The sequence below is a fragment of the Lagenorhynchus albirostris genome, chromosome 12 (genome assembly GCF_949774975.1).
Source record: "Lagenorhynchus albirostris chromosome 12, mLagAlb1.1, whole genome shotgun sequence".
In the NCBI taxonomy this organism is placed as follows: Eukaryota; Metazoa; Chordata; class Mammalia; order Artiodactyla; family Delphinidae; genus Lagenorhynchus; species Lagenorhynchus albirostris.
In genome coordinates this window covers 19,063,024-19,090,800 of record NC_083106.1, presented here as the reverse complement: position 1 = coordinate 19,090,800, position 27,777 = coordinate 19,063,024, and the positions used below count along the sequence as shown (strand labels likewise).

At 36.2% G+C, this 27,777-nt stretch overlaps 1 protein-coding gene across 1 annotated transcript in view; it reads right to left on the bottom strand.

The window, feature by feature from the left end:
- Positions 1 to 27,777, bottom strand: part of SHPRH (SNF2 histone linker PHD RING helicase) — a 71,471-nt gene that overhangs the window by 26,283 nt on the left and 17,411 nt on the right. The window contains exons 11-22 of the mRNA XM_060167997.1: positions 27,541 to 27,704; positions 27,165 to 27,421; positions 25,885 to 26,006; positions 21,346 to 21,434; positions 18,994 to 19,086; positions 14,940 to 15,047; positions 13,831 to 13,973; positions 12,653 to 12,826; positions 12,276 to 12,338; positions 3,729 to 3,954; positions 1,597 to 1,740; positions 365 to 466 (exon numbers count right to left, since the gene is read on the bottom strand). Of these exons, the coding sequence (XP_060023980.1) occupies positions 365 to 466; positions 1,597 to 1,740; positions 3,729 to 3,954; positions 12,276 to 12,338; positions 12,653 to 12,826; positions 13,831 to 13,973; positions 14,940 to 15,047; positions 18,994 to 19,086; positions 21,346 to 21,434; positions 25,885 to 26,006; positions 27,165 to 27,421; positions 27,541 to 27,704 (1,685 nt within the window). The remainder of the gene's footprint in view (positions 1 to 364; positions 467 to 1,596; positions 1,741 to 3,728; positions 3,955 to 12,275; positions 12,339 to 12,652; positions 12,827 to 13,830; positions 13,974 to 14,939; positions 15,048 to 18,993; positions 19,087 to 21,345; positions 21,435 to 25,884; positions 26,007 to 27,164; positions 27,422 to 27,540; positions 27,705 to 27,777) is intronic.

Sequence of the window (27,777 nt, the reverse complement as noted above, 5' to 3'; positions counted from 1 at the left end):
AAAAAAATCCGTGTGTGCGTTATTGGATGCATGCGTTTATCTTTGCTGAGTGGTATGTTGTAATACTTTCACTATTCAAGGCTTCCAACTACAGTCTGTTTACATTGTGCTATACTATATACTGCAAACCCTTTACATTATCTGTATAACATATTTTCTATAGATATCATCTTCTTTTGTGATCTGTGTAGCTATTGCAGACGTAGCTAGTGTTCTCACATAACTAACACAAACAAATAAAAGAATGATTAAAAAAACACCTATACCATTAATTAGGGGACTAATAGATTAAATGAAAGGAGTCAATAAAGTGGTTTATTGATAATACAGTATGGGAAAAAGTAGCATCTTTTAAAAACAATACCTTCTCCAAGTTAGTTAGGTAAAGAAGCTGCCCGAGTTTTTTCTGAAGCTGTGATGTAGCAACAGCTTTATCGTTTAGTAGTTTTATACGATTTTGTTCTACCTAAAAACAAAACAAAACAACTTCTTTATTCTAAGATGGTAACATTATATTAAACATGCACAATTCTTCTATTTTAATTCTTTCTTAAAAAGTGTCCTATTTTATGAAAACATATTTACATGTGAAAACTCAAATTTGCAAAAGGGATACTAGATAATATTAACATATTTCAAAAAATATATATATTTTACTGTATAGAAGACAACATTCAAGGCAGAATTCTTTTAAATAAAAAGCTTCCCTATATACCTGAAGTAGGTTAAAAATCAACCAAAGGCTATTTGTGTATGATTTTTCAGTAATACATTTATGGGATAAAGAAAAATAAAATGGTATGCTACTTTGGCCATACAAATGAAGTGATTTTACGAAATCCAAGGAAGAATCTCTCTGCTCCTCCTTTCTGTGCCCCACCCCCCCGCCAGTAGAATATGGTAACAGAAAAAAAAAAAGAGGAATTTGTTGTCACCTAAAACTTATTGAGAATTCTATTTTAAAAATGAAGTGAAATAGTATATAATGAATATTTCTAAGTTTTTCTAAGTTACAGTCTTCAAGCTTTATAGGAAAAAAAAGATTTAAAAGATTAAAGGAATAAAAACAAATTCTAAAGAAAATAATATTTTTAATATGAAGAAAAAAGGTTGGTGGAGTTTTTTTTTAATTCTGAGATACAAAGAGGAATTTAATAGACGATAAGTTGTCAATATCTGTTCATCGTTAGCAAAGGAAAACAGTGCAAAATCAGTTCTTGGTTGTTCTTATGGAAGATTTTTTTAGTTCTGAAAAAGCTGAAGTAATAGGACATACGTCTAAAAACTGACCAAGAATATCTTTAGGTTTTGGCACGCAAAAGGTGCTCAAGAATAGATGAATATGCAACGTGGAGAGAAACAAACAAACGTGCAAATGCACCCAAACAGTGAATGCTAAGCATGTATTAGACATGAAATTGCTCATCTCTGACCTACTACAAAAACAAACAACTTCATATGGCTCAAACGAAGAGCAGATATGAAACACTTACTTATTGAAGACATCACTGCCCTGACTCTATCCCTTCTACGGATCTTGGGATTTTTGTGACATCTATTTGCTGTGTTCTTTTCTGTGATTCATTTGCAAATTACCTCATGTGGTTCAATGATATGAGGAACTGGTGGACTGGGCTTTGGCTCCCTAGGATCACGTACTCTTAGTCGTTCTGTAGCCATTGCAAGCTCATCAACAGCAGACACACGATTCCTCAGAGCCATCCAATATTCATGAAGCAACTGAAGGAACAGAAAAGACAGGCAGTGGTAAAGCACATAATTAAAACTGGTTAAAACCACCAAGATGTCCCTTGGTCAAGAGTCTTCACTGAGGTCTTAAATCATACACAGTGTTTTCATTACGGGTCTAAGGTACAAGCAATTCTTGGGCCATTTTTAGGATGAGGCAGTGGGTCTGAATAATCTCCACAGGACACTATAGTGTATTGCCTCTTCAGAATCTCAGGAACAGCATACCCCGAGATTTCTTGGTAGGATCAAAGAGCTTTACAGATCAATACTAGACTGGTGGAATCTCTGCTTTATTTTTTAAAGAAATACTTTTTATTATAAAATATTGCACATTCTCAAAATAATATGTATATATGATAATGAGAATATTAAAGTATACAACTGAGTCCACATCATCTGAATTAGGAAAGAGAATAATGCCAGTTCCTTAGGAAGCCTGTGTTCCTTCTCAACTGCATCACTCTCTTGCCTCACGCATTCTTCCTTCAACCCCCAACAATGGGGTAACCACTATTCTGAATTGGACTTACTATTCTGTACTTTTTGCTGGAGTTATACTAATCCATACATCTTTAATAATCTGGTTTTATATGTTTCTGAAATTTATAAAAATGCTATCAATCAGTATAAAATTTTTTGATCTGCTTTCTTCACTAACTAACATTATGCTTTGAGTTAGATCCTGATTGATGTGCGTAGCAGCAGCTCATTCATTTACACTGTTGTTAAAGGGTTTAGTCTGCAATGTTATGGAGAACAAATGAATAAAGATCTGGGTGAACTGCATGATAAGTACTCCTCTGACACAGACCATGTGGCTAAACTGAACTCAAAGGAAGAACGTAGGGGCAAATGAACACTGTATATAGTATTGTTTCTTCCATGACCTCTGTAATTAACTGTGTTAATGTGCTTTTGCTTTTAGAATAGTAATGTGAAAAGAAAAAAACTACTATGAACCAATGATTTTGATGCTATGGAAGTATCATTCTTCAATCTATCAAATGTATGAATTGATATTATAGACAGCACAGCTTCTCTTTCTTGAGAGAAATTTTTATCCTGCTTTAAAAGGCAAGAACTTTAGATTAAAAAATTAAAAGATATCAAATGGAATATAACATTATAAATAAAAAACCCACTTCTTTTATTTCCTCACCCATCTCACTTGCAAAGTAGGACAAGGGATTAAAAAATCCACATATAAAGAATAATTCAAAATTAACGAATTCTGGAATCTCAAGCATAGAGTTATAATATGATGAAATTATTAAGTATAAATATGAAGAGTCCCTTTGTGCATTATTAATTGCAATGGTTTCTAGTCTTATATGTTGAGAAATGTTTACTATGTTCTCCAATCTTTAAGGTTGTTGATGTTTGGTTGTTATTCACAGAGCAAAAGAAAAAAACAAAAAAGGAAACAAAGCCACACTCTGATTTCAGAGAACAGCAGTGTAAGACCAAGCTAAGACTAGAATAACACACTTTCAAGGAAAAACAAAAGGTTGCATATAAATTTCATTTTAGTAATTATTTTTAGTAATAAACAGAAACTTCTCACTTGTTCAGTATTATTATATTTATTATTCATCATTACAATCATTACATTTTAGGGAAAGATAAATTACGACACCTCAACTCTCTAAAGCAGATTTTTAAAAGCTGAAGAGAGAAAAAGGAAAGTAGCAACTAAAATTAATGTAAAGGAGGAGAATTCTTTCTTATTTTTTTTTTCGGTACACGGGCCTCTCAATGTTGTGGCCTCTACCGTTGTGGAGAACAGGCTCCAGACGCGCAGGCTCAGCGGCCATGGCTCACTGGCCCAGCCGCTCCGCGGCACGTGGGATCTTCCCGGACCGGGGCACAAACTCGTGTACCCTGCATCGGCAGGCGTACTCTCAACCACTCTGCCACCAGGGAAGCCCAAGGAGGAGAATTCTGAATATGGAAAGGAAGTTTTAAATTACTGTTACCTTATATTCTTTCTTCCAAGCTTCAAAGAGATCCATTGAAGTACTTCCCTCATCAATGAATTCAACATCAAATCGATGTGATTTTGCAAACGATAGCAGAGCTTTCATGGATCGCTCTGTCTCACTTATTGCCCACAGACCCCGGTTGGTGGTAGGTATTCGATCATCCACCAGTCCTTCTTCATCTTCTATCATCTCCTCAAATATTGCAGTCTGGCCTTTGACTCTGAAGACATTCGAGAACAAAACCACAGTAATTACTGTCAGTGGGTAACAAGTACTATAAAAATGATATTGCCAGAGCTAACAGGAAAGCAAGGTCAAAAACAAAAATTTCAACATCTTTCAATGTCACATCTACAAGATCATGCTTGCAAGTTTTTGGAAAAACCATGCCAACTCTGAAAATGCTTGAGGTATCATACATTTGACAAGTGCTTTCTTGAGAGCAAACTGGCCTAATAAAAAATGGCTATAAATTCCAGGCTAAAATCTTGCTCTGAGAATTAAAATAATACAAAACACAAATTACCACCACTATCAACCATGCAAAAATAAAACAGAAAAACCACAAGATGACCTAAAAGTACAATCAGACTTACTCTCTTCTCAATTTCCATGTTTGTAAAATAGGAATAATTTTACTAAATGTACTCACTAAGTAGCTTAATCCCTAACACAAGGATGAAGACTTCAAATCTGTGTTGGAGAAAGTGTATTACTAAAAAGAGCTAACATTTTTATAGAACATTTACCATGTATCAAACACTACGCTAGAGAAGAGACCTTCAAGATGGCGGAGAAGTAAGACGTGGAGATCACCCTCCTCCCCACAAATACATCAGAAATACACCTACATGTGGAACAACTCCTACAGAACACCTACTGAATGCTGGCAGAAGACCTCAGACTTCCCAAAAGTCAAGAAACTTCCCACGTACCTGGGTAGGGCGAAGGAAAAAAGACAAAAAAAGACAAAAGAATAGGGACAGGACCTGCACCGCTGGGAGGGAGCTGTGAAGGAGGAAAGGTTTCTACACACTAGTAAGTGCCTTCACCGGCAGAGGCGGCGGGTGGCGGCGTCGGGGGGAGCTGTGGAGCCACGGAGGACAGCGCAGCAACAGCGGTTCAGAGGGTAAAGCAGAGAGATTCCCGCACAGAGGATTGGTGCCGACCAGCACTCACCAGCCCGAGAGGCTTGTCTGCTAACCCGCCGGGGTGGGCGGGGCTGGGAGCTGAGGCTCTGGCTTCCTGTCGGAGCGCAGGGAGAGTACTGGGGTTGGCGGTGTGAACACAGCCGGAAGGGGGCTAGTGCGCCACAGCTAGCTGGGAGGGAGTACGGGAAAAAGTCTGGACCTGCCTAAGAGGCAAGAGACCGTTGTTCCAGGGTGCATGAGGAGAGAGGATTCAGAGCACTGCCTAAACGAGCTCCAGAGACGGGCGCGAGCCACAGCTATTGGCGCGGACACCAGAGACGGGCATGAGACGCTAAGGCTGCTGCTGCCGCCACCAAGAAGCCAGTGTGCGAGCACAGGTCACTCTCCACACCTCCCTTCCCGGGAGCCTGTGCAGCCCGCCACTGCCGCAGTCCCGTGATCCATGGACAACTACACCAGGAGAACACATGGCGCACCTCAGGCTGTTGCAACGTCATGCTGGCCTCTGCCACCGCAGGCTCGCCCCGCATCCGTACCCCTCCCGCTCCCCGGCCTGAGTGATCCAGAGCCCCCGAATCAGCTGCTCCTTTAACCCTATCCTGTTTGAGCGAAGAACAGATGCCCTCCGGCGACCTACACGCAGAGGCAGGGCCAAATCCAGAGCTGAACCCCAGGAGCTGTGAGAACAAAGAAGAGAAAGGGAAATCTCTCCCAGCAGCCTCAGGAGCAGCGGATTAAATCTCCACAATCAACTTGATATACCCTGCATCTGTGGAATACCTGAATAGACAGTGAATCATCCCAAAATCGAGGCGGTAGACTTTGGGAGCAACTGTAGACTTGGGGTTTGCTTTCTGTATCTAATTTGTTTCTGGTTTTGTTTATCTAAGTTTAATACTTAGAGTTTATTAACATTGGTAGATTTATTTATTGATTTGGTTGCTCTCTTCCTTTTTTTTGTTAAATACAGATATATACATATTTTTCCTTTTTCTCTTTTTGTGAGTGTGTATGTGTATGCTTCTTTGTGTGATTCTGTCTGTAGAGCTTTGCTTTTATCATTTGTCCTAGGGTCCTGTCTGTCCTTAGTATAGTTTTTAGTGCTTGTTATAATTAGTGGACTTGGTTTTTGGTTTGCTAGCTCTCTTCTTTCTTTCTTTTTCTTTTTTTTTATGACTTTAAAATTTTTTAATTTTTAATAATTTAAAAATTTTTTATTGTAATAACTTTTAAATTTTATTTTCTTTTTCTTTCTTTCTTTCTTCCTTCCTCCTTCCTTCCGTCCTCCCTCCCTCCATCCCTCCCTTCCATCCTTTCTTTCTTTTTTTCTCCCTTTTCTTCTTAGCTGTGTGGCTAACAGGGTCTTCGTGCTCCGACTGGGTGTCAGGCCTGTGCCTGTGACGTGGGAGAGCCGAATTCAGGACATTGGCCCACCAGAAACTTCACAGCTCCACGTAATATCAAATGGCGAAAGCACTCCCAGAGATCTCCATTTCAACGCTAAGACCCAGCTCCACTCAATGACCAGCAAGCTACAGTGCTGGACACCCTAGGCCAAACAACTAGCAAGACAGGAACACAACCCTACCCATTAGCAGAGTGGCTGCCTAAAATCATAATAAGGTCACAGACACCCTGAAATACATCACCGGACGTGGTCCTGCCCACCAGAAAGAGAAGATCCAGTCTCATCCACCAGAACACAGGCACTAGTCCCCTCCACCAGGTAGCCTACACAACCCACTGAATCAACCTTAGCCACTGAGGGCAGACACCAAAAACAACAGGAACTACGAACCTGCAGCCTGGAAAAAGGAGACCCCAAACACAGTAAGTGAAGCAAAATGAGAAGATAGAGAAACACAGAAGATGAAGGAGCAAGGTAAAAACGCACCAGACCAAACAAATGAAGAGGAAATAGGCAGTCTACCTGAAAAAGAATTCAGAGTAATGATAATAAAGATGATCCAAAATCTTGGAAATAGAATAGAGAAAATACAAGAAACGTTTAACAAGGACCTAAAAGAACTAAAGAGCAAACAATGATGAACAACACAATAAATGAAATTAAAGATTCTCTAGAAGGAATCAATAGCAGAATAACGGAGGCAGAAGAACGGATAAGTGGCCTGGAAGATAAAATAGTGGAAATAACTACCGCATAGCAGAATAAAGGAAAAAGAATGAAAAGAATTGAAGACAGTCTTAGAGACCTCTGGGACAACATTAAACGCACCAACATTCGAATAATATGGGTCCCAGAAGAAGAAGAGCAAAAGAAAGGGACTGGGAAAATATCTGAAGAGATTATAGTTGAAAACTTCCCTAATATGGGAAAGGAAAAAATCAAGTCCAGGAAGCATAGAGAGTCCTATACAGGATAAATCCAAGGAGAAACACGCCAAGACACATAGTAATCAAACAATCAAAAATTAAAAACAAAGAAAAAATATTAAAAGCAGCAAGAGAAAAACAACAAATAACATACAAGGGAATCCCCATAAGGTTAACAGCTGATCTTTCAGCAGAAATTCTGTAAGAGAGAAGGGAGTGGCAGGACATATTTAAAGTGATGAAAGGAAAAAACCTACAACCAAGATTACTCTACCCAGAAAGGACCTCATTCAGATTCAACAGAGAAATTAAAACCTTTACAGACAAGCAAAAGCTAAGAGAATTCAGCATCACTAAACTAGTTTTACAAGAAATGCTAAAGGAACTTCTCTAGTCAGGAAACACAAGACAAGGAAAAGACCTACAATAATAAACCCAAAACTATTAAGAAAATGATAATAGGAACATACATATTAATAACTACCTTAAATGTAAATCGATTAAATGCTCCAATCAAAAGACACAGACTGGCTGAATGGATGTAAAAACAAGACCCATATATATGCTGTCTACTAGAGAGCCGCTTCAGACCTAGGGACACATACAGACTGAAAGTGAGGGGATGGAAAAAGATATTCCATGCAATTGGAAATCAAAAGAAAGCTGGAGTAGCAATTCTCATAGCAGATAAAATAGACTTTAAAATCAAGACTATTACAGGAGACAAAGAAGGACACTACATAATGATCAAGAGATCAATCCAAGAAGAAGATATAACAATTGTAAATGTTTATGCACCCAACATAGGAGCACCTCAATACATGAGGCAAATGCTAACAGCCATAAAAGGGGAAGTCGACAGTAACATAATCATAGTAGGAGACTTTAATACCCCACTTTCACCAATGGACAGATCATCCAAAATGAAAATAAATAAGGAAACACAAACTTTAAATGATGCATTAAACAAGATGGACTTAATTGATATTTACAGGACATTCCATCCAAAAACAACAATACACTGTCTTCTCAAGTGCTCATGGAACATTCTCCAGGATAGACCATATCTTGGGTCACAAATCAAGCCTTGGTAAACTTAAGAAAACTGAAATTATATCAAGTATCTTTTCCAACCACAACTCTATGAGGCTAGATATCAATTACAAGACAAAATCTGAAAAAATACAAACACTTGGAGGCTAAACAATACACTACTAAATAACCAAGAGATCACTGAAGAAATCAAAGAGAAAACAAAAAAATACCTAGAAAGAAATGACAATGAAAACACGATGACCCAAAATCTATGGGATGCAGCAAAAGTAGTTCCTAGAGGCAAGCTTAGAGCGATACAATCCTACCTCAAGAAACAAGAAACATCTCAAATAAATAACCTAACCTTACGTCTATAGCAATTAGAGAAAGAACAAAAAAACCCCAAAGTTAGTAGAAGGAAAGAAATCATAAAGATCAGATAAGAAATAAATGAAAAAGAAATGAAGGAAACAATAGCAAAGATCAATAAAACGAAAAGCTGGTTCTTTGAGAAGACAAGCAAAATTGATAAACCTTTAGCCAGACTCATCAAGAAAAAAAGGGAGAAGACTCAAATCAATAAAATTAGAAATGAAAAAGGAGAAGTAACAACTGACACTGCAGAAATACAAAGGATCATGAGAGATTACTACAAGCAACTCTATGCCAATAAAATGCACAACCTGGAAGAAATGGACAAATTCTTAGAAAAGCACAACCTTCCGAGACTGAACCAGGAAGAATTAGAAAACATAAACAGACCAATCACAAGCACTGAAATTGAAACCGTGATTAAAAATCTTCCAACAAACAAAAGCCCAGGACCAGATGGCTTCACAGGCGAATTCTATCAAACATCTAGAGAGGAGCTACCACCTGTCCTTCTCGAGTCTTCCAAAATATAGCAGAGGGAGGAACACTCCCCAGTCATTCTACGAGGCCTCCATCACCCTGATACCAAAACCAGACAAGGATGTCACAAAGAAAGAAAACTACAGGCCAGTATCACTGGTGAACATAGATGCAAAAATCCTCAACCAAATACTAAAAAACAGAATCCAACAGCACATTAAGAGGATCATACACCATGATCAAGTGGGGTTTATCCCAGGAATGCAAGGATTCTTCAATATATGCAAATGAATCAATGTGATACACCATATTAACAAACTGAAGAAAAAAAACCATATGATGGTCTCAATAGATGCAGAAAAAGCTTTTGACAAAATGCAACGACCATTTATGATAAAAACCCTCCAGAAAGCAGGCACAGAGGGAACTTACCTCAACATAATAAAGGCCATATATGACAAACCCACAGCAAACATCATCCTCAATGGTGAAAAACTGAAAGCATTTCCACTAAGATCAGGAACAAGACAAGGTGCCCACTCTCACCACTGTTATTCAACATAGTTTTGGAAGTTTTAGCCACAGCAATCAGAGAAGAAAAAGAAATAAAAGGAATCTAAACTGGAAAAGAAGAAGTAAAGCTGTCACTGTTTGCAGATGACATGATACTATACATAGATAATCCTAAAGATGCTACCAGAGAACTACTAGAGCTAATGAATGAATTTGGTAAAGTAGCAGGGTACAAAATTAATGCACAGAAATCTCTTGCATTCCTATACACTAATGATGAAAAATCTGAAAGAGAAATTAAGGAAACACTCCCATTTACCATTGCAAGAAAAAGAATAAAATACCTAGGCATAAACCTACCTTAGGAGACAAAAGACCTGTATGCAGAAAACTACAGGACACTGCTGAAAGAAATTAAAGATGATACAAATTGATGGAGAGATATACCATGTTCTTGGATTGGAAGAATCAACATTGTGAAAATGACTCTACTACGCAAAGCAATCTACAGATTCAATGCAATCCCTATCAAACTACCACTGGCATTTTTCACAGAACTAGAACAAAAAATTTCACAAATTTGTATGGAAACACAAAAGACCCCAAAAGTCCAAAGCAATCTTGAGAAAGAAAAACGGAGTTGGAGGAATCAGACTCCTTGACTTTAGACTATACTACAAAGCTGCAGTAATCAAGACAGTATGGTATGGGCACAAAAAAAGAAATATAGGTCAATGAAAAATGATAGAAAGCCCAGAGATAAACCCATGCACATATGGTTACCTTATTTTTGATAAAGGAGGCAAGGATATACAATGGAGAAAAGACAGCCTCTTCAATAAGTGGTGTTGGGAAAAGTGGACAGCTACATGTAAAATGAAATTAGAACACTCCCTAACACCATACACAAAAATAAACTCAAAATGGATTAAAGAACTAAATGTAAGGCTAGACACTATAAAACTCTTAGAGGAAAACATAGGCACAACACTGTATGACATAAATCACAGCAAGATCCTTTTTGACCCACCTCCTAGAGAAATGGAAAAAACAAAAATAAACAAATGGGACCTATTTAAAAGCTTTTACACAGCAAAGGAAACCATAAACAAGATGAAAAGACAACCCTCAGAATGGGAGAAAATATTTGCAGATGAAGCAACTGACAAAGGATTAATCTCCAAAATTTACAAGCAGCTCATGCAGCTCAATATGAAAAAACAATCAACCCAATCCAAAAATGGGCAGAAGACCTAAATAGACTTTTCTCCAAAGAACATATACAGATTGCCAGCAAACACATGAAAGGATACTCAACATCACTAATCATTAGAGAAATGCAAATCAAAACTACAATGAGGTATGACCTCACACCAGTCAGCATGGCCATCATCAAAAAATCTAGAAACAGTAAATGCTGGAGAGGGTGTGGAGAAAAGGGAACCCTCTTTCACTGTTGGTGGGAATGTAAATTGATATAGCCACTACAGAGAACAGTATGGAGGTTCCTTAAAAAACTAAAAATAGAACTAACATAAGGCCCAGCATTCCCACTACTGGGCATATACCCTGAGAAAACCATAATTCAAAAAGAGTCAAGTACCACAATGTTCACTGCAGCTTTATTTAAAAGAGCCAGGACATGGAAGTAAACTAAGTGTCCATCGACAGATGAATGGATAAAGAAGATGTGGCACATGTATACAATGGAATATTACTCAGCCATAAAAAGAAGTGAAATTGAGTTATTTGTAGTGAGGTGGATGGACCTAGAGTCTGTTATACAGAGTGAAGTAAGTCAGAAAGAGAAAAATAAATACTGTATGCTAACACATATTTATGGAATTTAAAAAAAAAAAAAGGTTCTGAAGAACCTAGTGGCAGGACAGGAATAAAGACGCAGATGTAGAGAATGGACTTGAGGAGACGGGGTGGGGGAACGGTAAGCTGGGACGAAGTGAGAGAGTGGCATGGACATATATACACTACCAAATGTACAACAGATAGCTAGTGGGAAGCAGCTGCATAGCACAGGGAGATCACCTTGGTGCTTCGTGACCACCTAGCGGGTTGGGATAGGGAGGGTGGGAGGGATACACAAGAGGGAGGAAATATGGGGATATATGTATACATATAGCTGATTCAGTTTGTTATACAGCAGAAACTATCACAACATTGTAAAGGAATTATACTCCAATAAAGATGTTAATTAAAAAAACAAAAGAAACCCTGAAAAACCCCACTATGCTAAGTAATTATATGCCTTTTCTTATTTAATATACATAAAGAAAACTCAGTGAGGTGTTATTATCTTCATTTCACAAATGAGGATCCTGAGGCTTAGAGAAGTAATCTGTGCATAGTAGTGAGCAGGGATTTGAGGTCTTATCTGTTGGACTGCACAGTCTGTGTACTCCCATAAACTGTCCCTTAAGCACATATTAACACACGACAGGAGTATTTGGGGGTAAACGTCAGCACAGGTGAAACTGAGCATGTTAAATGGGCAAATGCTAAAGTTTAGTAAACTGGCTGGATAAGAGAAAAAAATATAAGAAATGTTATTGTGAGGAAAATGTAGTTGTATAAATTAAAATACCAAGTCTTGTAAAATGTTTCATTTTCCTGATGGGAAATAATCAATCGGAGAACTTACGTGTGAGAAAATAACTTCGATTCATACTCTGTGAACAATTCATCAGCCTTACAAAAGACACAGCTGGAAAAGAAGAAATTATCAGAGAAATATTCAGAAACATAACTGCAATCAGGTAACTTCTAAAAGAGGCTTAGTATTTTATACTTCACATTTTCTTTACAACAAATATGCCATTTTAGAAAAAAAAAATATGTGGTCCTCAGGTATGTGGTCCTAGAGAGGTTTTTTTTAAAGTTCGATTAATAACACATCTCTACTTCTGTCTGAATGCAAATGAAAAATGTTTTATTATGTGAGCCAGTGTTTCTTCTCTCAGGAGAAATCTAGCTCAGTGGAATGATGCCATTCATTGGATGATTTCTCCTATTACCTACCAATTGAGAGGAAGCCTGGTTGGCCGGAGGTGGCAGATTGTTGCAGACTCAATAACATGACGAGATGGAGGTCCCTCCAGATTTTTTACAGCGTCTCTTACTTGCTTCTGGAACTTACTTAGCTCTTCCATATGTGTTGTAAGTAAGAACTGAAGACCTCTGCAGTCATGGAACCTGATTCCCATCACCAGCACCACACACACAGCAAAGAAAAGAACAGTAGGTCAATTTCCTAAAAATTCAAGAAGTGGTTGGCAAAGTGTTAAAGAAACTGCAACATTTTACCTAGTCACACCTGAGTGAGTTTACAGTAGGAGTGTATTCAATTGGTATCTACTAGTAAACAAAGAATAATAACATTGGGTTGTCTACTACAAAAGATAACAAAAACATCTGATAGTGCCTGCCCTCAGAAACGAAAAACAATATGTAAAATCTGAAAAACAATATGTAAAATCTATGTCTCTGTGCCTGATGTCTTTGAAAGATCAGGATTGCCACATTCTTTCTTTGTAATACTGATTGACTACAGATGTTCTCCTGACACCTGTGCTCTACATAGAGGTGACTTGTAGGATGAAAAGTAGAGACAGAAAGCTGAGAAGAAAGGAGAAAAGTAGCCAAGAATTATATTACAAGTAACTTATATATATACACATATATTTTTATTAAGCATGTACTAAATGCCAGGCACTTTGCCAGGCACTGTATAACTGTATGATTGTTGCTGAGAAGAAAGATGGGGAAGACAAAGCAGACTCTACAATATAAAACCTGGGCCACTGTGGCATTATGAGCTTAGCCCTTAGGGAATGAATGACATAGGGAAATATGAATGCCTTACCCCAAGGGAAAAATTCTCCTAAACAAAGTCTGTTTCAAAACTTTGCTTAAAGAGCTGGCTTTAAGCAACTTTGTCCAACAAAGATACAAAGAAAATACTTTAAGCAGATTAAAAAATAGAAAAAAAAAGCACTGAAAAGAGAACAGTTAAAAATGACTAAAATACAGGAAAAAAGCATACCTCATATTTTGGTCTGAAATATATGCAACAATAGGTAAAATGTAGATGTTCATAACCACAATATGTTATGACTTTTAATTGTAACAATACCAAATGATCTGAATATTTGGGGTGACTACTCATATAACTATTCTGTTTTGTGCTATTTTCTTACTTCTCTGACATAGAAAGCTTGCCAGTTTGTTGCTTGTAGTTGCTGGTTATTTCATTTCGCACTCTTTGAACAAGTTCCTCTTCAATACCAAATTCCATTGCTCTGTGTATCACATTCAGCCACCAAGGAGAATTAGAATAAATCTGTAAACAAGACAACAGCTGATCAATTAATGTCTTTTTAGTACTCACAACGTTTCTATCACTGGAAAGAGTTCTGTGAAAAATTAAAAGGAAGCAATAAATGCAACTCTCAAGGGAATCACAGTAGTGGGGAGACAAGTATACATGTTGTATATACAATGAATAAGTACAACTTCTGCATATATAACTAAATAGAACACCTATTTCATGATTACTCTGAAAGGGTGAGAATTTATTTACATACATTTATAACAAAGCTGTGATAAAAAAATACCTAAAACAAAATAAAAATTCAGTATTCACTCTATATATCTGAAAAGGTAACAGGCTTCTTTCTTAGCATAATAAAGTCATAATGCTTACCCTCAACTAACTGAACTAGATTCTACTCAATGAATAATCTTTGATAACTAATAAAATTATATGCTTGAATACTAAATAATTAATTAGGAAGAATAAAATGTGGAGTAACTGGTTAAAATCAAAAAGTAAAAATATTTTGTGTAGCCTTCTCTTTAAACTTTGCTACTGATTTCATGAAAGAGGAATTTTAGAAATAACAAATGGCACATATTTCATAAGGAAAATACTTATGGTTCTCATATTCTAACATCTTAAAAGAAAAGGTTTTGGAAACATGCACATCTAAGATCAAAAGAAGGTTATGGAAGTCTTCACTTTCTTCAAAAGACAACTTGTTATATACCGAAGGTAAGAGGAAACCCCATTATACCTTAAAAGAAATGAAAGAGAATAACCTCAAAATAGGTGATTTATCTATGTGTCTGTTCATCCAATCAATAAACACTGCTAACAGCAAATAAGTTTTTATTGTGGCTCAGGTACTGTACTAGGTGCTAAAAATTCCAAGATGAATAAGAAAGTTCAAGTTTCTCCCCAGAGCAGAACAAAAACCAAAATGTTATGTGGAGAAAAACATAAGGAAAGTCACATTGGTGGCCATACCTTTCTCTGGAGGTCACGTACGGTCTGCTGCACCGGCAGCAAAGCTTGTTGTGCTTCAGCAACCTCTGTATTACACTTGCTCATATAATGCTCTCGCAGCTGTTTGGCCTGTGTTGAAACAGGAAACAAGTATAAACTTTCACTTCAGGTCAAGAAAATAATTTAGTATGATGTTTCCAGAACAGTGTACTTTATTTATTTAATCTATTTAACTCAATTTAAGCATTAAACGCTACAAGTATACTTTAGAGAACATAAAAGCCACGCTAGAGGGCTTCCCTGGTGGCGCAGTGGTTGAGAGTCCGCCTGCTGATGCAGGGGACACGGGTTCGTGCCCCGGTCCGGGAAGATCCCACATGCCGCGGAGCGGCTGGGCCCGTGAGCCATGGCCGCTGAGCCTGCGCGTCCAGAGCCTGTGCTCCGCAACGGGAGACACCACAACAGTGAGAGGCCCGTGTACCGCAAAAAAAAAAAAAAAAAGCCATGCTAGAAATTCATAAGATGTATATTGAAGAGATTTTACCTGTAAGCCACCTTGACTTACATTTACCTGTCAGTCACATAATTTAAGAAATTCCAAGGATTTGCTCCCCAAGTTTCTAATTTTTTAATTTTAAAAAATGGGAGGGGAAAGAACAGTAATATTTCAAACTATAAGGCAAAACAATACATTTTAGAATTTCTTGTCTGATTCAGTTATTACCATTTCTTGGAATTACTTCAGTTTAGAAATAATACTTTGGGTTTTAGGACTGAATTGTGTTTCTCAAAATCTATGAAGTCCTAACCCCCAACGTGACTATATTTGGAGATACGGCCTTTAAGAAAGTAATTAAATGAGTAAATGTAGATAAATGAGATAAGGGTGGAGCCCTAATCCTATATGACTGGTGTCCTTAAAAGGAAAGAGAGACACACCAGGGATGCAGGTACACAGAGAAAAGGCCACATGAGGACACAGTGTGAAGGCAGCCATCTACAAGCCAAGGAGAGAGTCCTCAGGAGAAACCAACACTGCTGACACCTTGATCTTAGACTGCCAGCCTCCAGAACTGTGAGAAATACATTTTTTTTAATTAAAATAAATTTTATTCAATTTATTTAAATTAAAAAACCCAGTAGTTTACCCATTTCTCCCACACCCAAGCCCTACCTTTTTCAACCACCAGTCTGTTCTCTGTATCTATGAGTATGTTTTTTTTTCTTTTTCTTTCTTTCTTTTTTTTGGGATTCCTCATATAAGAGAAATCATACAGTATTTGCCTTTGTCTGACTTATTTTGCTTAGCATATAATACCCTCAAGGTACATCCATGTTGTCGCAAATGGCAGTATTTCATTCCTTTTTATGGCTAGACAATATTCCATCATATATGTATACAACATCTTCTTTATCAATGGACACTTAGGTTGTTTTCATATATTGGCTATTGTAAATAATGCTTCAATGAACATAAAGGTGCATATATCTTTTCAAGTTAGTTTTTTGTTTGTTTGTTTTCTTTGGATAAACACCCAGTAGTGGAATTGCTGGGTCATATTATAGTCCTATTTAAAAATTTTTGAGGAACCTCCATACTATTTTCCATAGTGGCTGCAGCAATTTATATTCCCATCAACAGTGCACAAGGGTTCCCTTTTCTCTCATCCTCACCAACACTTTTTATATCTTGTCTTTCTGATAATAGCCACTCTAATAGGTATGAAGTAATATCTCATTGTGGTTTTGATTTGTGTTTCCCTAATGATTAATGATGTTGAGCATTTTTTCATGTGCCTGTTGGCCATCTGTGTGTCTTCTTTGGAAAAATGTCTATTCAGATCCTCTGCCTATTTTTTTTTCTTTTTTAAAAATGTATTTATTTATTTCGACTGTGCTGGGTCTTAGTTGCAGCATGCAGGATCTTCACTGCAGCACGTGGGATCTTTAGTTGTGGTATGTGGCCTTTTTAGTCTTAGTTGCGGCACGCAGGCTTCTTAGTTGCAGCGTGCAGACATCTTAGTTGCGGCATGTGGACTTCTTAGTTGCAGCATTCATGCGGGATCTAGTTTCCTGACCAGGGATCGAACCCAGGCCCCCTGCATTGGGAGTGCGGAATCTTACCCACTGGACCACCAGGGAAGTCCCTGTCTGCCTATTTTCTAATCACCTAATAAGGGGTTAATATCTAAACCCCTGATAAGGGGTTAGTATCTAAAATATATAAATAGCACATACAACTAAATATCAGAAAAACAAACAACTGAATCAAAAAATGGGCAGAATACCTGAAAAGACATTTTCCAAAAAAAGAAAATAGAGATGGCTATGAAAAGGCACATGAAAAGATGTTCAACACTGCTAATTATTTGAGAAATGCAAATCATAACAATAATGAGGTATCACCTCACACACGTCAGAATGGCTATCATCAAAAAGTTTACAAATAACAAGTGTTGGGGATAATGTGGAGAAAAGGGAACCCTTGCATACTGTTGATGTTCATGAAAAGATGTTCAACACTGCTAATTATTTGAGAAATGCAAATCATAACAATAATGAGGTATCACCTCACACACGTCAGAATGGCTATCATCAAAAAGTTTACAAATAATAAGTGTTGGGGATAATGTGGAGAAAAGGGAACCCTTGCATACTGTTGTTGGGAATGTAAATTGGTGCAGCTACTAAGGAAAACAGTATGGAGGTTCCTCAAAAAACTAAATATAAACTACCATATGACCCAGCAATTCCAGTCCTGGTTATATAGCTGGAAAAAAAAGGAAAACACTAATTCAAAAAGATACATGAACCCCAATGTTCATAGCAGCACTATTTACAATAGCCAAGACATGGAAACAACCCAAGTGCCCATCAACAGATGAATGGATAAAGAAGTTGTATAATATTTACAATGGAATATTATTCAGCCATAAGCAAAAAATGAAATTCTGCCATTTGCAGCAACATGGATGGACCCAGAATATTATGCTTAGTGAACAGGTCAGAAAGAGAAAGACAAATATCATATCACTTATATGTGGAATCTAAAAAATAAAACAAATAAATGTATGTATAAAACAGAAACAGACTCACAGATGTAGAAAACAAAATAGTTGTTACCAAAGGGGAAAGGGAATCGGGGAGGGACAAATTAAGTGTATGGAATTAAAAGATACAAACTACTATGTATAAAATAGATAAGCAGCAAGGATATATTGTATAGCTATTATCATATAATAATAATAAAATAATAATAATCATATAATAACTTATAATGGAGTATAACCTGCAAAAATACTGAATCACTATGCTGTATACCTGAAACTAATATAATAAAGCAACTATACTTCAATTAAAAAAAGAGAGACTGTCCTTTCCCCATTGTCTAATCTTGGTTTCTTTTTTGTAAATTAACTGACCATATATGGGTGGCTTTATTTCTGGGCTCTCTCTATTCTGTCCCATTGATCTATGTGTATGCTTTTATGTCAACACCATACTGTTTTAATTACTATAGCTTCACAATATAGTTTGAAATCAGGGTGCATAATGCCTGCATCTTTGTTCTTAATCTTAAGATTGCTTTGGCTATTCAGGATGTTTTCTAGTTCTATACAAATCTTTGGATTATTTATTCTATTTCTGTGAAAAATACCATTGGAATTTTAATAGGGATTACATTGAACCTGTATATTGTTTTGGGTAGCGTGGACATTTTAACAATATTAATTCTTCCAGTTCATGAGTGTGAGAAATAAAATTCCTGTTGTTTAAGCCAGTCTGTGGCATTTTGTTATAGAAACCATAAAAGACTAATACAAAAAGGATTTAAAAATTGTTCCTCTTTCAACTTTTCAAGACAAGAAGAATCATGTTATTTGCAAGTAACAGAAGTACTGAAAAATTTTATTCTTATAAGTTACCATTAGGAAAAAGGAAAATTCTTCACTTTCGTCCATTTAACTGAAATACTTAACTGACTCTTGAAACTATTTTAAGAAATATCAATTAGATGGAGCATGAAGTCTGAAAAAAAATTCTTTTATAGACAGAATGAAAAAATAATAATTACCTCTTCCTCAAGTCTGCCATCTCTCAGGGTAGGAGGTATCCCTGGGTGCTTGGCTATCAACAATTCCATCAGGTTATGGGTAGCATGAAGTCTCTGTAAAACACACAAAAGGCAATAATTATGACAGCCAATGCAGTGAACTCTAAGGGGAGAACCTACTATTATTAAGGCATACAGAACACTAACACCACATTTAAGATTTAATCACTGAATTCTTTTCCTTTAAAACAATTTGAATACCAACTTTCTCCGAGTCAGTTTTATAGTAATTATCTTAACTCATAATGACATAAATTTCAAATTAAAAAGATACAGTTTCATGAAACATGTCTATGTATTTAACAGAGTATGTAATATAGGTATATTTCTTCTCTTATACATGCACTTGTCTATATGGGGAAATATGAGTATGCCAAGTAAGTCCAGTAAAGTAGAAAGGTTGACTGCACAGGCTAGATTCCTCTTCTCCTGGGAAATGAGTCTGGATGAGTCTAGCAATTATATTATGAAAAAAACAAAGATAATGAAATACTTTAGAAAACAGGGCTGTGACCTGGATCTGTTGAACTTAAGGGCTGAAAAGCGGAGGAGCTAGAGGTGAAGATGGTGTAGAATAAAGGAGAAAACTCCATCTTAAATTTCTGTATTAAATATAAGCCAGGCATCTCACTGTGGTATTGAGTCTGCGACTGGTTTGACGCTCCCTCTGGAGTAAAGGGCTATGAGAAAAAATAAAGTGAATGTAGTTTCTATCTAATTTGAGTCTTTATTTGAGAAGACAACTAAAGGCTAAAGGATGATGGGAAAGGAGACTTTCTGGTAAGGTCTGATTTGGTGTCAGTGATTTGAGACTATAAGGGTTTACTCTGTTTGGCCGTTGTACAGATCTTTGTAGAGTTAATCTTTGAAGAACTACCTCAAATGTCTTAGGTCTTTTAATCATGCTTTCATAGATAACATAATCAGTAACACTATCAGATTTTTTTTTTTTTTGCGGTACGCGGGCTCTGTTGTGGCCTCTCCTGTTGCAGGCTCCGGACACGCAGGCTCAGCGGCCATGGCTCATGGGCCCAGCTGCTCCGCGGCATGTGGGATCCTCCCAGACCGGGGCATGAACCCGTGTCCCCTGCATCGGCAGGCTGACTCTCAACCACTGCGCCACCAGGGAAGCCCAACACTATCAGATTTAATAGCAAAAACAAAAGTATAAATACCATGAAAGAAAAAATGGTAGAAACTCGGCTCCACTTCTCTGTGTGCACTTGTGGAAGAGGACTTCTGCTGCTTTCTGCACAAGGTGGTGGACTGAAATGGGAGGAATACTTGTCTCTCTCCATTCCCTTACACATGCCTTACACATGCCCAACAGAGCAGGGTGGCTAATCTGATTTGATAGAGCAAGACATTTGGCGGACCATGCTTTATCAGCAGCTGGGGTTACTGTGACTCAAAAGCAAGAACCAGGCTGATTGACAGCTTACTCTTCACTCTTGAACTCAGGCATACTGGACCTACCTGTCCTACTTTTGTTTCCTTTATTCAGGAGCACGATATCTTTGTACTTCCTCCTTCTCGCATGTGGTAAATACATTTGCTAAAAGGTCCATGACCTTCTGTAATCCTTACCCATGCAAAATATAAGTAGACTGGTATTTAATTTTCTCTCTTCTTCCCTCTCCCTCCATACACTCCTCCTAATACCTGCTCAGGCACAGGTGAACATGTAGGTCCCAAGGTTTAGATTCTGAATGGTAAAAAAGAAGCCTCACCTGGGACTCAAGCCTAAACTTACCAAGATTCAAAGAAGTATCCTTATTTACCATTTAGCTAGAGAGCCTTGTCTATATGATCCACTGGATTGAACCAGAAAGAGGAAGATATTTCACACTTAAGTAAGTGTTATAATTCAAATATCCAAGTCTCCTTAAAAGACCTCCAAAAATTAAATTAGAAGATCATTGGATAGTTTTTATTATCACTTAGTTTCATTTTTGAGTTTAACTCAATTTCTCTTCTTTTTGGTGAATACCATGTGAATAAATATGTTGATGTTAATATGTGAAGTGATAAAACTGACCCCATTCTTTGAAATACAAATATTTTGAGCTGCTTTTCTAATGTAGCTTAGGCTTATCTAGTCAGCCTTGTGGCCAATACTGACCTGAGCAGACTGAATAGTGACTCTAAAACTTTCGTGTATATGCAAATCACCTTGGGTGCTTATTAGAAGAACATGATTTCCAAGCTTCATCCCCAGTGATTATGACTTAGTCCATTTGTTACTCTTTGTCCTCTTAAATATTCAGAAAAATTATTTTATAAAAAACAAATATTTTGAAACTTTTTACTTACTTGCAATGAATCAGTTTTGAGCTTTCCCTTGTGTTCCTCAGATGAACGCAGCACTTCTCTGTACAGTTCTGCTGCCAAGGCATACTCATCTGAATAATCAAAATATATTTAAGGCATAAGAAAATCATGTATTTAGTTCCCAATGTCATCTAGTTATCTATAATTTAAAAACACCTACTGTAAAAATATAGCAATGATTACAATTCACTAATTTATTTTTTAAGAAAAGGAATTTAATGTGGTATTAATGACTGCCCCAGTAAAAAAAAAACTGGTAACAGCACCTTTTTTTTCATTGTTGTTGGTTAATTTCACAGACTAGAACACCAATCAAACACAATGTTTTAAAATTATACTGAAAAACAAACTCTGAATTAACTTTTAATTTAAACAAACGGTTTTCTTCTTGTTAAAGTTACTGACTACCAATCAGTAGTCATTAGGATGTTTGAAATTAAGGACAAATTTGGGGTACTTACATGTATTTATAGACAAATATTCAAAATACTATGGCCAACCTACACATAATTCTCAGAAAAATAATGCACTCTTCTTGATAGGAATCGTTCTTATTGGTATTTGGCCAGAATGATTTACAGTCAATAACTACATTTCAAAAGCTTAGGAATTCTTTCTATTTCTATCACTATTAGTCTGAGATTTATGCTGTTTTTTATTATACATAGTTAGCACCTTATTCAAATAAAGTAATTAAAAAAGTATCAAAGCACAGGTTGGCAAACTACGGCCCATGGGTCTTATCTGACTGCATTTTTGTAGGGTCTACAAGCTAAGAATTTTCTTTTACATTTTTAATAGCTGAAAAAATTAATAATAATAACTTGTGACATGTGAAAATTACATGATATTAAATTTCAGGGTCCATGAATAAAGGTTTATTGGAAGTCAGCCATGCTGACTTATTTATGTACTGTCTGTGGCTACTTCTGCATTACAATAGCAGGGCTGAATAGTTGCCACAGATCTTACGGTTCACAAAACCTAAAATATTTATTACCTGGTTCTTTCAGAAAAAGTTTGATGAGACTTCACTGAAGAAGAGATGAAACATTTTTAATGGCTTTGAGTAATGGAACCTATGTTATTTGCTGCCTGGGGAAAAACTCAAAATTGTTAATTGATACATACAATTAAAATAAAAATCTAACAGTGGCAAAATCATGGAATACAAGGGGAAAAAAAGGTAAAGAGATGTTCTGGTTTTAGTTTGCTGAGGAAAAAAGGCTTTTTCCTAATCATCACATACACTTGCATTTTAATTTTTTTTAACTTTAAACTAGTTTCATTAATATCATGGATTTAGAACTTTGTTCATGGCCATAATGAGTTTTCCATATATATACCTTTATAAATTTGTTCATGGCCATAATGAGTTTTCCATATATACACCTTTGTAAATTTTGTTGTTGGTTCTCTCTCTCTCTTTGTTAAAGTTGATTTTATATATGTAAATTTTATTGTGGTAAAATACACATAAAATAAAACTTACAATTTCAACCATTTTTAGAAGAGTGCAGTTCAGTAGCATTAAGTATATTCGTTCATATTGTTGTGCAAAACATTTGCTTTTATACCACTGCTTTATACCTAATTCTACCAGTTATCTAAGCTTTCTAAAGCACGTTTTCACAGTACTTTACAGTCATCCAATTTCTATTCACTTTAATAAAGGAGAAGATTATTTTTGCAATAATAAAATTGCATTACAATGTAGGAGTAACATAATTATCTTCACACAATGAACTCTCTTTAGTTTTGAAGACTTTTCTAAAGCTTTTCAAAAGACATATGGATTCTATTAATATTTATACTATCATTTATAGAGAACAATTCATTTAACGATTTTCCCCTCATAATTATTATACCTTTTAAAGAAGGTACAATTACTAGACTATAATAATAACAGTTGAAACTGAACTAGTCATTATAATGTTTTTAATGCTTAGTAAAAAAAAAAAAAGGACGTTTTCTGGGGAAGACATAAAAATATGCATATTCAATAAGCTATACAAGTTTAAGCCAAATATGGAAATACCGGTTCTTTGCCACTTGATGGCACTAACATTTCCAGGTAAACAAATTGTACTGGTTCTATATTGCCAAACTAATTTTCTCCAAAAAAACACCTGTAGAAATGAAAAATGTATGTGATGATCAGGAAAAATGTTTTCTTTCTCAGAAAACTGAACCTAAAACACTTCTATACCATATATGTATGTGTGTGTGTGTGTGTGTGTGTGTGTGTGTGTGTGTGTATTTCATGTATACATTGTACAAAATTGAAATAATACCATGTTTTTAATACCATAATCAGTGAGGAACATAGAATATACATTGTATATCATATATATATGTTTGTATACAATATAAACAAATCCTTTTAGAGTTTGATATTAAGTTTAGATTTCTTTTACAAGTCAGATCTTTACTATCTGATCTCTAATATTAGAATAGTTTAAATTATGTAAGTTAAATATGTAATGTTACCTTTAAAAATGTGTATTGTTTAACATACTACTATGAGTTAAACCATGGAAACTAAAAGTAGTTAATCCTCCACAAGTAAGTTCATAATTACATTTAAATGAATAGACATACCATTTATTAATGGACTTTCTTTTAATAGGAATTTCTCTGAACAATTAGCAATAGTTTCCATCCATAGATAAATAAATACAGTGGGAAGGAATACAGTGGAAACTATCTGAAAAGAGCAGTGATGCACCTCCTGTTACACCATAGCACGGTATTTTGCCATTTAGAAGCCAACTACATGCTGATCCTGCTGTTACAGTGTTTGGAAATGATCAGATGAATAACCTTTTCCCCCAATTCCCATATTATGCATAACTTTACCACAGGGAAAAAGAGACAACAAATCTGATAAGGAGACTAGAAAAAAGGCCAAGTGAAGAAATTCATTTACTGTCTTAAGCTTCTGAGTCATAACAACATAAAATAAAATGAGGAATGCAGTTTTAGAATTAAGATGGGAAATCTGAAATTTATTTTTATTATTGTGACCATCTGCAAGTAACATTATTACTCCATTTCAGAATTTTTTTTTTTTTTTTTTGGCAGTACGCGGGCCTCTCACTGTTGCGGCCTCTCCCGTTGTGGGGCACAGGCTCTGGACGCACAGGCTCAGCGGCCATGGCTCACGGGCCCAGCCGCTCCGTGGCATGTGGGATCTTCCCGGACTGGGGCACGAACCCGTGTCCCCTGCATCGGCAGGCAGACTCTCAACCACTGTGCCACCGGGGAAGCCCAAATTGAACTTTTTGAATATGGATAACTAATTGTTCCAGTACCATTTACTGAAAACACTAAGCTTTCTCCACTGAAATGCCTTTGCGTCTTTGTTGAAAAATCAACTGATCATAAATAAGTGGGACTAGTTCTGGACTCTATTTTGTTCCATTGGTCTACTTGCCTATCTTTATGCCAGTATTATACTGTCTTGATTATTATAGCTTTAAAATAAGTGTTGATTCAGGTAAATCTTCCAACTATTTTGTTCTTTTCCAAACTTGTTTTGACTATTCTAGGTGAATTTTAGAATCAGCTTGTCAACTTCCATAAACAGCCTGCTAAAATTTTTGTTTGGGAAAATTTTGATTGCATTGACTCTGTATATCAATTTGAGATGAATCAGTATCTTAATAATATTAAGTCTTCTGATCCATGAACACGGTATAACTAGGTATTCTTTAATTTCTGTTAGCAATATTTGTATTTTTCAATGTTTCTGTATGGGTCCTGTACATATTTTTTCCAACTTGATGTCAAAGTATTTCATATTTTTTTGATACTACTATGAATGGCATTGTTATAATTTCTTATTGTTCATTCCCAGTATATAGGAATATAATACATTTTTATATATTCATCTTGTCTTATGCAACCTTGCGAAACTCATTTATTTGCTCTAGTAGTTTTCCTACATAGACAATCACATTGCAGCAAATAAAGATAATTTTATTTTTGTCCTATTCAATCTGATTAACTGTTTGTCTTCCTCTATTAAGAATTTAAGGCCCACAAGATCAGAGACTACTTTATCTTACTGTATTATTTTTAGTACCTAGATCATACCCAGCACACAGCAGACATTCTAATATTTGTTGGGAGAATGAATTTATAAACAGTATTACTTTGTAAATCAATATTCACTTGAATGTGTCAAATTTTAACCATTCTTCTATTTCTAGGCATTTTGGTTGTTTCAGTTGTTCACTACTATAGACTAAAATCCATAATTTATTGCCAAATCTTTGTTCACATCATAATTTCCCTAAAAAAACTTCTAAAAGTGGAAATGTTTGGTGAAAGCATATGTAAACTTTGAAGGTTTTTGAAGTGTTCTGTGTAACTGCTCTTCATTAAGCTGAACCTATTTAAATTCCGAATAGTACCATGTGAAAGTGTCTTTCTTGGGAAACTTTGATTTCTACTATAACTAATCTTCCTCATTAAGTGTTTAGAAGAATCAGAGATAACAAAGCAATCACCTGCTACCTTTAATGATGTGGATGCCTGCTAAGCCATTGAGGGCACAAACTAGCTGCCGATGTGCTTCTTCACATTCAGTTCCACATTTCTTCTGCAGAGATGTCAGCAGTTCCTCCATTGTCATGGTGCTAAAAGAAAAGGGAGATTGTTCAGGACTAGAAAGAATCCTAAGTTAGAGTATTATATTACATAAGGTCAAGGGCACCAGACTCTTACAGAGTCTTTGTGATCTTCAGTATCTTTCTGTTTAGCCCCATTTTCACCATTATCACTTTTAGCTTGATTACCTCTTACTATTCTAGCAAGCATTCTTCTGATCCCATCATTCTTTAACTTTCTCTCATTTCAGTCAATGAAGACCAGAAGTAGGAAAATCTTCCTAAAGTACAAAGTACACATGATATACTTGGAACAGTATGGGTGTGAGAATGTAACACTGAATCTGTATCCTAGCACTAAACGTAATTAACCTCTAAGAGCCTGACTTTTTTTAATCTGTAAAGAAAATGAATATTCTCCAAGGATCAGCTCAAATGCCATTTCCACCAGAAGGCTGTCTAACATTAACTACTTTATATAGAAATTACTGTCATACTCTAATTGTCCACAGCAATTCATATATACCTCTTGTGAAATACATCATGTTTGCCTTACATAATAGAGATCTATAATCTTTGTCAGCTCCTTTATTTGTCCATAAACTGCTTAAAGGCAAGGACAAAAGTCAAATTCCTCTTTATGTTTCTTACAGCACCTGAAAGGGTATCTTTTTAATATCAAGTGCTAAAAAAAAGACCAGTTCTTAAGTCACAGTCTGATGAACAAAAAAGTTTCTGGGACAATAGAGTATTGTGGGCATAAATAACCTTAATGTATTAGAAAGGAATAATCAAAAAATATAGCTAACACGACTATAAAGAAAATATTTAATGGTAATCTAATTCATCTAATTCCCCGATGTGGGAACCAAAAAATATAATGCAAAAAGAACAAAAGCCTTTCATATCTGGGGTGCAGCAGAAAACAACCCCCCCACAAAAAAAACAACAAAACCCTACAACAGTTCTAATTTTAAAGAAATGTTCAAAACCGTGAAAATAATTTTGATGTGATTCTCTATCACAAAGGGGGCTCCATATCAAAGAAAAATCACCACACTGCTAAAAATAGCTGACAACTCAGTTATAATACCCTGAACGAAACTGTGGGCTAGGAAGCTAATTGCTTAAATATTGTCTATGACTACTGTATTATCAATTGGAGTATAAGAAAATTGGTAATAAAACCTTTTCTGGAGTGGCAAGAACTCCCCACGAACAGCCTGTGGGTGGCAGCAGGCCTGCCTGAGCCTCAGCAATGGATATAGGATGGAGGTGACAGTCCTTCTGTCCAGGCTGCTGAGCTTCAAAGCCCAGTCAGAAATCTTCCTGAGTTTTACTACTGCATCCTGGCAGCACACTTCATGTTGACGGTGATAGAAATGTCTTTCCACTGGAGAAAAGTGGAGCCAGTGGATTTCTTCTGTCTGAGGGGGTATCTGGATCTATACAGAGGAGAAAAAAGAAGATTTCACCTGGAAATTTAACTTTCTACCAAAATTCTGCTTTTCTTCTTTTTTTTTTTTCCTAATACCCTTAATCAATAAAAACTTATCCTACTGACTTGGTCAATCACATCTTTCTTTGCAGACCTCCACAGTATCTTGGCAATAAAGCTGTACAGGAGCTGAGGATTCTTCTTGCAGTAAGGGCGATAGAGAAGTCGAACCCACCAGTGTTTGACACAGTAAGGTTCAATACCAAGAAAGACCACTAACCCAAAAAGATCTGAAAAGAAAGAAAAAAAGCACATTGAGAATACAGACGGTGCCCAACTTACGATGGTTCGACTTACAATTTT